The sequence below is a fragment of the Gordionus sp. m RMFG-2023 genome, chromosome 1, assembly GCF_954871325.1.
Source record: "Gordionus sp. m RMFG-2023 chromosome 1, tfGorSpeb1-WG-v2, whole genome shotgun sequence".
NCBI classification, from domain to species: Eukaryota; Metazoa; Nematomorpha; class Gordioida; order Chordodea; family Parachordodidae; genus Gordionus; species Gordionus sp. m RMFG-2023.
The window spans coordinates 82,723,334-82,737,413 of record NC_088775.1 but is presented as its reverse complement, the minus strand read 5'-3'; the positions used below and the strand labels follow the sequence as shown (position 1 = coordinate 82,737,413).

Here is a 14,080-nt window from a genome sequence, read left to right as displayed (position 1 = left end):
AATTTTTTTAAATATAGCATTATTTTGCTCTCTTTGACCCCACAAAATTTTTAATTATCTAATATATTATTAAACTTTTTTAAATATATATTGTATCTATATCTTAAAAGAGTATTTGTATCTTTATCTAGTAATTTTTTTAAAATTTGTCAATCCCTTCAGACAATATATTAATAACCGAAAAACATTTAAGCATAATTATTAATATCGAACTAATTTCAATAACCTTTTTCAAAGTGAATGTAATAAATAATATTAATTTAATCTTTATTATAAATGTTTGTACAATATATAAAGATATAATTTACAATCAAAATCGTTTATAGCACACAAATGCAATCATAACAAAAAATTTTCTTAATCAATTTTTCCTTCCAGTGCTCTTTTTCCTACTTCCGCCAGTATTAACTCTTTTTCGGCCTTTAACCTTCCCTTTCCCTTTTGCTTCTTTTTTCCGTTTCCAATCATCCTTTTTCATTCGCCGATCCACCTTTTTGACTTTTAAATTTTTGTCACCTCTACCTTTCTTTCTCGAAGAGGAAACTGTCCCGGCGTTTCCTTTACGCCCTTTCGCCACCACATACATCTTGTCCCGTTTGGAGGACGCGGCGATACTTCGCGTGCGTTTCGCTCGGGCTATGAGGTTACGCTGAATAGCTTGACTAGCGGCGCTCGTATCATTTTCTCCACTTTTATCGCCGTGAATACCGAAGGGGTTAATGGAGGCCGTCAATTTTTGCGCTCTATCTACTACTTTGGCAAGGCGTTTTGCTGCGCGTCTTTTTTTGCGCGCCCTGGCTTCAAGAACCTTTTTGATGGGTCGAGAGTTAAGAGATTGACCATATTTCAAACGCGTTTCTTCGACAATTTCGGAAGGAAGAGCTTGAGGAGGCAACAATCGTTTAAAATAGTGTTTACGTTCGTCGGCCACGAACCAGTCCGGAAGTGACGTAGCCTTTTCACCGAAAGTGTACCTAATTTAATATGGTAAGAATGTTTTTTTTTACAAAACAGATATTTCTGATCAAATTTTACCTAAATATGCCAAAAAGGATAAGTTCTAATTGACGAAAACAAAAATCGCTAAAAATTGGGAATCTAGCTTATATTTCCTTTTAAAAGTGATATTAAAAATAATATAATAATGAAAGTAAACATTTCCTCCATTTTAATCGATTTTGTTAAAATCTCAATTTAAATAGCAAAATTTTGAATTTTCTTAAAAAATTTTCTATAAAATATAAACGATATCCTCAATTTTTTTTGTTCTTAGAGATTCAGAACGGGAACCAAAATACCTTTAAAGAAGATAATATCAAAAATTTTAAATAAAATCTTTGTTCATAATATTTTAATGAATTTTTTCATACTCTGGCTTATTAAATGAAAATATTTTGACTTATATTAAACCCAAATAAGTCATAATACTTTTTATTGTTTTATTTTAAAAGAAAGAAAAATTGAATCGTATACTAAATCACAAATATAATGAGTCACTCTCGGAATCAGAATCAAAGTCTGCAAGACAGAAAATTCACGGGAAGCAACCCCCCCCCCCCCCCCCCCCATAAAAAAAATTTCGAGACCAACCCTTTAAAAAAAATTCGCATACAGTTGATTACTGAGTTCTTAATGGCCTAAATATCAATCTCCAAGCTACATTAAATATTTAGCAGATACTATTAATTAATATAAACATTTATAGAAATTAGTAAATTGTAATATATATTCGTTCAAATAAATTGATATAGTTCAAAATTCTTGCAAGAAATAAGGCGCGAATATTTTTTATTTGTAGAATATTTTTTTTACAATAAAAAATATATTAAATTTCTATATTTAAATAAATTAGGGCCGGGGGACAAATAATTTATATTTCGGGTCGGGCTTTTCGGGACAAATAAAAAAAGAAATTTCGTTCGAGATCAGGCCGGGCAGGAAAAATTTTAAAAAAAAATCGGACCGGATGGGGGGGGGGGACTTTTATTTTAATGCCTGTGATTGTAAGCAATAATATATAGTATAGTTTGGCTTATGTTTGATAATTTATTTATATTAAAATAGGCCTATAATTTAATTATTAGAGCAATATACTTTGCTTTATTTTATCTAAATATGTCATTAGTAACCCATAATAAATTTAACCAACCATTAGATACCTACCTTCTACCTCCCTCAGAAATTTACCCCCCTACCCCATTTAGATGTCTACCAACTTTACTTTCAAGGTGGCTTGTATATATATTAAGCTATATATCTCTATTAGTATTGTTAAAAAGCCCGATTTGGGTCAATTTTTTAAAATTGCACTAGCCTCAGGCAAATAAAAGCCCAAACCTTTCTGCCATCTATGAATAAAATCACCAGGCTTACACAATATTATTTTGCTTATAGTCTTAATTGGGCCGTTTTAAAAATCGACATGAATTGGGCTTTTTAACAACATTAATCTCTATTTTAGATACCCATACTTATCAATACAAATAGTTTGGTAAAATTCAATCTATTCTAGCCAACTCCAAACCAGCGAATTAATCCAATCTACATAAAGCTGAATTTTTAGTTTATTTCTGAGGCTTGAAACGTTTCAGAGTAGGTTTGAGTAAGGCGAAGGAAAAATAACCATTTTTCTCGTGCATTTATAAATAAAGTAAATAATCCGCAAAATAATAATAAAATTAATGACGTGATACATGAATGTAAAACGGGTAACCAAACTATACTATAATTTAAATAATAATTTAAAACTCCAATTTACCTTTAAGATAAAAAAATATAATGATGATAGATTCATCCAAAAAAACCAACTCAAAATGAATAAATAAACTAACCTATGGTAAGATTCGTCCTCGACCTCGTTCTTCTTTTTCTTAGATTGAACCATATAGGTCGCGAGTAACATCTCTTCGGGTGTATCAAGATTACCGCTGTCGTTTTCCATATTGTCCGCTTCAGTATCGTTACCGTCATTACCATACGCGGATTCAGCCTCCGTCTCTTCACCCGACATTTCATTTTGCATTCCAATAGCTAAGAAGATGTTAATATTATTTAATAATAAGGTTAGCACAAAAAAAAACTACATAAAATATATAATTTTAAACACAAAAGTTTAAATTGAAAAAATTGTCATTAAATTTTTTTTAAAAAAAAAGATAGAGGAATCGTAAAATTCAAGGGATCCTGAAAATGTCAAAATATTCGTACCTGAATCGACACTCGATTCTCGGTTGCCTGTCTCCCATCTGAGCTCATTTTGGGTATCTGATTCGATATCATGTTCCGACGTAATAATTTCATCGTCAACCATCATTCTTTTTGGGTCATCCTCAACTTCTTCGTCAGTTTGGTCAAAATCTGATTCTCGAGAATGTCTTTGGGTATCCCGTTGGGCCTCAGGATATTCGGGCAAATTTTGGGATAACCATTTAAAGCTAGGCCTATCGAACCATTGTTCCACCTTGATTTCCTGCCTGTCTTTAGGGTCATAAACTAGATCCTGAATGAGTTCACTTTCTAATATATGGTATTAATAATGAACGTTTTTAATATGCTTTCCCCTTCGCTTGCAATGAGCCTGTGCTTAAGGTTATCAACTAATCTCCTTTTAAATATATAGTTTACCCTCAAAAATGCCCTTTTAATTCCGAAGCGTTTGAAACTCTCTTAAAAGAATACAAACAAAACATTTTAAGAATACCATAAATAAAAAAAAATTAAATATCACACAAAAGTTACCTTTGGCGCCCAATATTTTTTCAGCATTTGCAAGAGATTTTATATTGCCTTTATAATTTTGAAATAAAAAAATAAATCATTGTACAAGCAAATTATACTAGTTTATCAATTATATTTCCAAAATATAATAAAATAAAAGAAATGTTATCTGCATTGGGGCTTATTTCTCAAGCCCGGTTCACCCGAACATATAAGCGCCTTGTTTCTTGCAATTTAAAAAATATCAATTTTTAAGAAACCGTAATGATATCTATTTAAAAATTTAAGCCTGATCTGGGCCGGCCCGTAATTTTATAAAAATATATTAGATCCGACCCAGCCCGAACTGAAATTATTTTCCGAAAATAGGCCTTTATAATTTTGAAATAAAAAAATAAATCATTGTACAAGCAAATTATACTAGTTTATCAATTATATTTCCAAAATATAATAAAATAAAAGAAATGTTATCTGCATTGGGGCTTATTTCTCAAGCCCGGTTCACCCGAACATATAAGCGCCTTGTTTCTTGCAAGAATTTTAAAAAATATCAATTTTTAAGAAATCGTAATGATATCTATTTAAAAATTTAAGCCTGATCTGGGCCGGCCCGTAATTTTATAAAAATATATTAGATCCGACCCAGCCCGAACTGAAATTATTTTCCGAAAATAGGCCAGGCCTGGCCTGGGATTTGCAGATCTCTAACATTATTATCGACTATAATTAAATTTATTTATTAATATCTTTTATCGTTCATGTCATTTAAAAAAAAATTTATATTATTCCAACAGTTTTTTTTATTTTTTTAATAATTTTGATGAGCTGATCTTTTATACATTGGCTTGCAAAATGAGAAAGAATGTAAAGATTTTAATGTTCCTATATTAAACCACCAGGCATGCAAACGTTTATCATAAGTAGATGGAAAATTTAATTTAATTTTTTCTATAATGTTTTCTTCTACCATAAATCAAACGGAAGGTGATAAATTTGATATGGTGAAAATATTATCAGATATTTCTAAATGTCGAATGCCTCTCAATAGACGATGCACAGATTCGATATTATATAAAAGATAGTTAAAAAAATTGAATGGAAAACTCTTACGTTTTATAAATAAAATGTGGTGTGTCATACTTTCTGCTATCAAGGTAACCATAAAAGAACCCTAGTCAAAAATAAATTTGACAACGTTAACAAACCCCTATTTACCTAAGCCCTAAGAAAATAAAACCTAAATCAGTGAAAAGAAATATTAAAAAAGGGAAATCCAAACCATGATTAGCACCCAAAAAATTGGAATGCAAAATTGGCAGGATAAATGGAAGGAAATTTAAATAGCAAAAAAAAAATCAAAATCAATCCACAAGAGACAAAGATGACTGTATCCAAAAAAGTCTAATTTTTACAGCTTGGAGTCTTGGCCCTATCGTTTGCAATGGGCCTGTGCTTCAGGTCACCAACTAATCTCCTTTTAAAATATATAGTGATCGTTTTTTTTAAATATAAAGGTAGCTGCAGAATAAAAACAAGGATGTTTAGGGAATATAGCAACAATTACTTTTAGAATTAAAAACATTCCAATCTCCCAAAAAAATAAGTCAAAAATAAAATAATTGAATGAGAATAGAATTATGGTTCTCATAGCATAATGAATCATAATTAGTTTAAAAAATTGTCAAATATAGAAAATAATCATAAAAAATTAATTTAGACAGAAAGTTTATTAAAACTAGCTTCGAAGAAGCCTCCACATAAATAAAATATATAGTTAATAAAACAATATTACTCATTTTCTTATTAATTTGTTTCAAATCAAAAAGATCATCATTGTGTATTGTGTCCGTGATATCATGAGGTAAATCCATTTGGAGACGCATCCTTTCTGCTAATTTTGCCTTCATTTTAGCTATTTTACGCCTTTTAATTTTAATAAGCTGTTCTGATTCTAGCTTTATGGCCAAAATTTTTTTTTCACCCATTTCTTCTTCAGTGAAATCCAAATCTTTTGTTAAAATATTAAATAATATTTTTTTTTAAAAAAATTGGTATAAATAGTAATTTCTGTTTATTCAAAAAATATATATCATACCTTTATCAGTTTCAGAAGTCTTGGAAGTGTTTTTGATAGTTGTTAAAAAGAGCTGTTTTTTAAGTTTAAATGCCCATCTCATCAATATTCTAATGTCACCAGTGCCTAAAACTTTGAGATCAGAACATAGTGCCTTGACCTCGGGTGTAGTCAGAGGATGATTTCTAATTCTAGGATCTATTAATAAAATTTCTTTGTAATTAGATTCTTTCAAAATTTTCTTATGGCTATGTGCTAGTATATAATCTATATCAGATATCAATGTTTTAGTATTTTGAGTGGCAGACTCATCATCTATATTAACTATAACTTTAGAATCTTGTTCCAAGCGAAATTTTAATTTTTGAATTTCTTTATAATCACCTATTTCATACTTTATAATTTGTTTAAGTTTAGTTTCATCTTCTTGAATCTTACTTTTAGGCATATCATTATTATCTTTAACAATATCCTCTAAAGGTAAGTGAACATTTTTCAATTCTAGATCCATGTTTCCTATATTATCGTTTTTATTATCATCTAATTTATTTTCAATTGCATTTTTAACAATTATGTCATCAATTTCCTGAAAAATAAACTTAGGGTCCAAAAATTTTGGGTCTACTTTGTTGTAATGGATAAAACCTTGACAAACAGCATAGATTTCTGCTGATTCATTTCTGGAAGCTTGAGGTTTTGTTGACTCAACACTTTTAAAAAATTTTCGAAACACCCAGAGTAATGAATCATAATCTTTACTCCTAAATAACTTTGTAACAAATGTACCACCTGGAGCCAAAAAGTGGACTGCTAATTTGAAAGCATAAAATGCTAACCTCACTAAAATTTTCAAAATATATTTTATATAATAAAATTTAATTGTACCTTGTGAATGAGCATCAAGGAGCCAATTAGTTCCTAAATTTGGTGCACCATCATGTAATATACAATCAATTTTGCATGTTTTTAAAAATCGTTTTATTAACTAATATTTTAATATAATTTAAAAAATTGTTACATATATTACATGATGACATTTTTCTGTAGTTATATCCTCTTGAAATAATTCCACATTAGGTAGAGATTTCACAGGAGCAAGATCAATTCCTTAATATGATTTTAAGATACTATAATGTAATATTAATTATATTACCAATAATTACAGACGAGGCTGGTAATGTTTTTGCTGCCACTTGTAACCAACCTCCAGGTGCACAGCATAAATCTAATAAAACAGTACTATTTTGAAGAAATGAATATTTTTGATTTAATTGAATAAGCTTAAATGCTGCCCTCGATCTGTATCCTTAAAAATAAATTAAAAATTTTCAAATAATTAATCTAAATACCTATTTCTTTGGATAATTTGTAATATTTATCTTTCCTAGATTTTCCAGTTTTTAACTTTTTCCCCATTTTTTAAAGATATGTGCGATAGATAGACGTTTGGTATTTAAATTAAATGGTTTATCAGATGAGTCTTAAACGTTGACTAGTTTAGCAACGCAGCTATACTAAGAATCAACTACAACTATATAAGCAGTTGTAAATTGCTTAAAAATTTGACTTGGAAGGTGGAGCTACAATATTTTATATATTATCAGAAAATATTGTATACATAAAATCAATTTTTTTAATTACGAATATAAATAATTTCTTTATTTATATTATATTTTAATAATTATGACACAAATTAAATATGTATTCAAAAAATTCCCATATATCTTTCATTTCTTGATTTACTTGGTCTTATTTTTTGAAAAAATCTTATTTGGCCCACGATATTTCCTCTATACCACATTTTAATAGGTAGATATGAAATACATTTCGATATCAAAGGTCCAATAATATTTGTAAACACTAAATTTGACAAATTATTTATTCTTAAACTCGCTCAATTATCTATCATAATCAAATTCATTAGAAGCCCGCAGTTAAAGAATTTTTTAAATTTTTCATTAGGAATATCTTCCTCTATATATTGGAAGCCTAGCAATCGTTTATATTTATAGAGTATTTGGCAGATTCCTTTTATTCGTTTCTCGCCAAATAGCGCAAGGTTCTTATTTATATTTTTCTTACATTTTTGTGATTTTGGCCAAATATTTTATATATTTTTTTATTTAGATTTTCGGGATGCCAAAACGCTTAATATTTATTCTAGATTTTGTGGCAATACCCTAACTTCTATGTGGTTATAAAAAAGATATTAAAATTAAAAAATTTTGCAAAATTATTTTTGACTATATAAAAATTTTAGTTTTTATAACAAAGAAGAAAAAAATTGTTTAAAATTTAACACTTTTTAAAAAATATTAAAATTTCTTGGCGGAGCGCTCAGCCTCTCCTCAAAATTTGGAAAGGAAAAGTCAAAGAATTAGCAGGCGGGACTTAGTCCTCTGTAGCCTCCTTGGAAATATACCCCTCTTTATAAACTGTTACTATAATATATCCACTTATATTATTTTTTACTAATATTATATAACAGATACATTTATATAAAATACATATTTATTTAATTTATATTATTAGTTTATTTCAAAGTCGTAACATTGTAAAAATATATATAAAAAATATAATTTATAAACTAAAAAAATATATATAATATGTAAGAAATTAAAAAATTAATGTGCTAATTAATGGAATGAGTATTTTAATATTTTGTTATGTAGAATGGTTTTAATATTAGATTGTGAAAATTAAGTACAATAAAAAAACAAGTCTACCAGTAGTACAACGGTATAATAACTCACTCAATTTAACAACATAACTCTAAAACTAATAAATCAGCTCCAAATTTTATTCGCTAACTAAATATATTTTTTTTTAAAAAATTAATTATAAATATAAAATTCGTTCTTTTTATACTTTACAGAAATCATGAGTTCTACACCTGATATATAAAATTCAGCGACTATTTAATATTAAACAAAATAATTTTTTAAATATAAATAATTTTAAATATTAATATGACACGCCTTCCATAAATGAGCTCGTTCAACCCCCATATTCCTGACCCCGTTGACTTTAGAATAGGCATACTTTTAATCTAATTCATCATGGGTTCTCTCAATCGTGTCAAATATTCAGGTTTATAAATTTTGAATTTCTATTACCGATTATCATTAATTCCAAACTATTTTATTATCAATTAACCATCAAATATTGAAAATTTTGAAGAATATATATTTTTTCTTCTTATCTGAATAATATAGAATTCCATAATATTTCACAAGAACCGACATATTTTATCTTCCTTCCAATATCTTTGATAGTATAGTGGTTTCCTTTTCAAATTACCAATAATCTCGCTGAAGTAGGCCTTGGCTGCATCGTTTATGATCGAATATTAGTTATCTTGAACCAACTTTAATGATTTGCCTCCGTAATCTTCATCGAGTTTGAAATATTGTTATCTGCTCAAAGTTAATGACTTGTCTCCGTAGTATCGAGTTTGAACGAATATTAATTATCTGTACCCATCGTCAACGATTCGTCTCTGTAGTCTTTATCGAGTTTCCATATTTCCCAGAAATTGTTTTACCGCATGCTGATAATGATAATCTATATCCATTAGCACAATCAATTCTTAATTTTTGTTTTTTTCATAATATATTTAGTTGGCAAATAAAATTTGGAGTTGAAGATTTATTAGTTTTAGAGTTGTGTTATTAAATTTAGTGATTAAATAGCGTTGTACATTTGGTAGAGTTTTTTTTATATTATACTTAATTTTAACATAGACGATGTGATTATTGATAGTCCGATATAGGATCTAGGTCGACATAATTTCTGGTGGGGGGTTTTCTATTAGGGCGTTTTTTGTTCTCTAGATTTATCCCTCTAAGTTTTAAAGTTGAAGATTTGTTTGCCTTTGTTAAGGACTTGGCGAATTAGGTTATCTTTAATTTTGGGGGCTAATGGGCAGTTAAAAGTGCAAAAGTAGCTCTTATTACAAAATTGGTATAAATTCGAAAAATGGCTTAGCAAAGCATCCTATTTTTCCAAAATTAGCATCCAATTTGTAAGTAATTAACACCCATTTAAACAAATAGATTAATATGATATTTTAATAGCTTTCTTAAAAAAAATTTGGGCAAATTATAAATGAATATTTTTTTCCTCGTGGTATTAAATTATTTTATTATTATAATTTCCTTAATAAAAAGTTAAGCAAAAACAAAATAGTGAAAAAATATTTTAAATGGAAAAAAAATAAGTATATAATTTATTTAGAAATTATAAAATAAAACAACCCCTAATACATCGGTTAATTCCAAAGGAAAACATGGTCTTAATTGTATATAATCAAGGCAGACATGCAAGGCTTCTCTTGCTAGGGTCCAAATATCAAACTTCCTGAAGCCTGCTAATTTATCATCAAATAATGGCTTACGGTCAATTAACTTATGTATCTTGGTCTTTGACGAAATCCTTATTTGGAACTTCACATGCGTATTTTTATTTCCAAAAAGTAAATTCTAATTCGATTGATATAGCCGAGAAAAAAAATAATATTTGAAATTAACAAATTATAATTTTTTAGTTTTTTTACCAATCGTTATCTCTATAGAACTTATAAATTTTTAAAAAATAGAGGCAGTAAATTAAAAGCCTTTACATCATAACCCAAGAAATTTTTATTTTAAAGCAAAAAATTCAAATTACTATTCTAAAATATAATTATTTGTGTTTTTTGAGAAAACCTATAGTCCTTTTTTAAAGTATCGGTGCCTTTTTATTTTTATTATATTATAGTTTAAGATTAGAATATAGTTATATATTATGAATTTAAATAAATCGATATATCATAAACAAATATATGAATAAATTTTTGCTATAATTTTTGTGATATATATTTTTTATTTAGAAACTAAAATAAAATTTTGATTATAATATAAAACTGATAAAACATAAGTTTAAAATGTAAACAAAATATAAAAAATCAAAATGTATAATATAGGAGGGATGGGGGTTATGTGTGTTAAAGGAATAAGAGGAATAAGGGAGTATTTCAAAGAAACACTTATAATTCCCTTTTAGGATTTCAATTTGAGATTTTTATTTGAGGGAAAGGGATTCGTTTTTAAACCAGTCCTTATTAAAATTTTCTTACCCAATTTTATTAAAAAATTTTAGGGATTGGGGACTGTAAAAGAAATTTAGAAGAGCCTATATTTTTTGCATTTTTTAATTTCTTGAAGTTCCAAGAGGTCAGAGTTTCTATTAGAGGGAAATAAATAGCACATGACATATACCAGACAAGTCTTTTGCCGCCGAGCCAAGATGTTAAAGACATGCCATCGGGACGCTTACCATCCTCATTTAGGAGACCTAACGGCTCAAACCTATTAGGGAAAGTGGCGTAAAATAAAGATTTTCTGATCATATTTAGATTGACATGTCGCAAAAAATGGCCGCTGGCTTTAAGGTAAGAGAAACTATGCCTGGAAAATGGATCAACATGCTTATTGCGACAGCACAAATGTCAACAGACGGGATAAAACAACCTAGCTAATGGCAATTTGAAGCTAATCGTTTGTGAGTAACATTAACTTTTTCTTACTCGGAATTGCATCTATCCATTCATGGCCGCTATAATTTTTTTGCATTTCTGAATAGTTGAAGGTTAGTTAGATCGGCATACAAACAAAGTTTTTCAGATGCACATTGAAACATGGTAACTAGGAAGCTTTTTAAATGACTGGAAACGGGATGATCGGACCCTTGGAGAACTAAAGTAAGCAAAGATTGTTTGACCGAAGCTAAAAGTGGATCATTCAACTCTATAAGCGAGGAAATAAAGTTATTAAAAGATATCCATAAAAAAAGAAAACAAACACTTGCCATTAAATTTGGGGGGGGGGGGGTAGGGTGGTGAAAATCTAAGTCATCCCTGGTAAGCCGGTAAAGAAGTAAATGATCAATTAAAATTAGAAAACTTTAAAACTAAAAGGGGTTGGGAGGAGGAAATTATGTTGGAAAGCCGGGAAAGATTTAAAGATGTGCAATTTAGGAAAGAAAAAACATTTTTTGGTGAGGAAAAAAACGAATATGTGGGAAGATGATAAAGATTTTTTAGAGAAATAAAAAGAGATTGAATCAAATTGTCAAAAAAACATTGACAAAAGGAAGTTGAAAAGCCGATAGGAGAACCTAAAAGGAAGATGTCCTCGAACGGAATGATTCTAAAGTCTGTGTGAGAGATAATATCCTTATTGCTGAGAGAGGATATCTTGCATTTTTTTCTATTTAAGGAAAGAAATTTTGAAGTTACCATTATAACGTTCTCGATAACAGACATAACATTGGGTACAGATCCGCCAAAAGAGCCATCGTTGAGATACCATAAATTTAGGTCTAATTTGAAATAATGCTTTAAATCTTCGATCAAATTCTGAATACCTATAATAAAGTGCAACTGAATCCCTTCTTCAGAGGATTTGGAATATTCCCCGATTTTAGTAACGAGGGAAATCCATAACAGAAATTAGGTAAATTCCGATTTGGGGAAATATTGCAAGAAAGAAGATTATAATGAGCTCCTATGAATACTGTTGAAGGTATTTCTAAAGTTTAACGTGCAGAAAACTTTATCCGCCTTATTGTTTATAGTATGCTCTACATGTGAGGCAACTTCGCACCTACCTCTAACTCCAAAATCTAATTGTAAGAGAAATTGAAGGGAACTCCTTAGAAAGTATCCTATTTACTATATCCTTGGCGACTAATCGACTAAAAGATGACCCTATGGCTATGGGTCTAATATCTCTATCAAATTTGGTTAATGATTTACAAAAGAGGAACTTCGCGTAAGAAAATATCATTACAAAGTTCGATTAATGATTTTAGTAAAGGGTTAATAAAACCATTTTCAAAGCATTAGATCAAATAAACAAAAATCAGGTCTGAACCCCTCTAAACCACCTGTCGTCCCTTTTTTAAAAAACCTCAAGCACTTAAGAACTTCATCACAGGCAAAGAAAATAGGAGATGGGCCATGCTGGTGAATTTTAAAAGAGGATGCCAATGGATATTTTTCAAGAAGTTATTGAAGCATTGATAATAGAAGTAATATCATCAGAAATCAAAATTCTGCCAACACCTATAATAACTCCAAGGTCTAATTTTTCAAAGATCAATTTCCTGCAGAAAGAGTTAGGATTTAAATAATTAGATTGAGTAAATTCATCAATGATAGTATTATCAAAATTGGAAACTTTCTCCTTAATTGAGGCTGATAAATTATTTATTTTATTTTTGGGCTAACTAGAACTCGAAAACAAAAACTAATCAGGTCTAACCATAGGATATTGAGGAGAAATCTGAATTCAAATTATTTATAAGAGAAGTGAGGAACTTTGAAATCAATTCTCGGGCTGCTATCGGAATTCTAGAAGTGGGGCCTTATGTGTAATAATATATAAATCAACAAAGCTTGAAGATCTACCATCAGGACCGGGGTCAAGCGAGTGAAGACATCTAATAAAAGGATCTGGTAGAGATGGGAGGGAAAATTTTTTCAGAATTAAGGCATGCGGGTGAATAATGTTTCCTAAAGTGCCATTTAAATTATGTGAAATCGCTTTTAAGCACACATGACAATAAACGTTTACCATCGGCTTTGGATGGGGGAAAAACATGAAGATATTAAAAAGAGTAATATAATAAGGGGGTGGGGGTATTTTAGGAAGAATAAAATAAACAAAAGCTTATGATATGTTAGTTTTTTTTTAAAAAAACGAAGTAAAATAAGACCAAAGCTGGAAAAAAAATAAAATATGCATGTAGTATAAAAAGTATTATTAAAAACAAGAAAACAAAAGAAATTAAGGCGGTTGATTATTTTACCAAATATCAATCAGTTTTCACTATGGACAAGTTGTGAACACGTTAGGGTGAGTGGGGTAGATATTAGAATGTTCTAGGACATACTGTTGTACTGTGGAAAGAGAAGAAGAATGGGAAAGAGTGAATATTAATTCAAATGCAAATTTGGACATACTATACTTATCAAGAAAATAGTTAGACCTCGCCGATATGGAGAAGTTGAGTAGAAAGAGCGGGTTCAACCAATTTTGACGAATTTATTTTTATTTTTTACTAAGACCGCTATAATGCAAAGGTGGGGAACGGAGAATATAGGGATATAGGGCAATAAGAGCGAAATGAAATAATCTTCCTTTTCTTTGTGTTAGTTGTATCAATAATCCAATTATAATAAGTTATCTATATCAAGTAATATGTGATGCGTCTTGAGAAGGTAGGAAACGGGAGATATGGATATAT

The 14,080-nt window shown here is 29.2% G+C and overlaps 1 protein-coding gene across 1 annotated transcript; it reads right to left on the bottom strand.

The window, feature by feature from the left end:
- Nucleotides 1–324: 324 nt before the first annotated feature.
- LOC135926070 (uncharacterized) lies at nucleotides 325–7,236 on the bottom strand. Its single transcript, XM_065461740.1, has 10 exons — nucleotides 7,141–7,236; nucleotides 6,945–7,097; nucleotides 6,819–6,898; nucleotides 6,677–6,776; nucleotides 5,813–6,631; nucleotides 5,510–5,725; nucleotides 3,739–3,786; nucleotides 3,208–3,516; nucleotides 2,832–3,030; nucleotides 325–974 (listed from the first exon to the last, which is right to left on the bottom strand). The coding sequence occupies exons 1-10, from the start codon at nucleotides 7,205–7,207 to the stop codon at nucleotides 362–364; spliced, it is 2,604 nt and encodes an 867-aa protein (XP_065317812.1). The 5' UTR covers nucleotides 7,208–7,236; the 3' UTR covers nucleotides 325–361.
- Between the last annotated feature and the right edge of the window lie 6,844 nt (nucleotides 7,237–14,080).

What these genes read in the sequence shown, in the direction of transcription:
- LOC135926070 (XM_065461740.1), bottom strand. Translation starts at nt 7,207, where the DNA reads ATGGGGAAAAAGTTAAAAACTGGAAAATCTAGGAAAGATAAATATTAC. An exon ending in CAAATTATCCAAAGAAATAG is followed by an intron (nt 7,098 to 7,140) that starts GTATTTAGATTA and finishes TTTATTTTTAAG; the next exon opens with GATACAGATCGAGGGCAGCA. An exon ending in AGCCTCGTCTGTAATTATTG is followed by an intron (nt 6,899 to 6,944) that starts GTAATATAATTA and finishes AATCATATTAAG; the next exon opens with GAATTGATCTTGCTCCTGTG.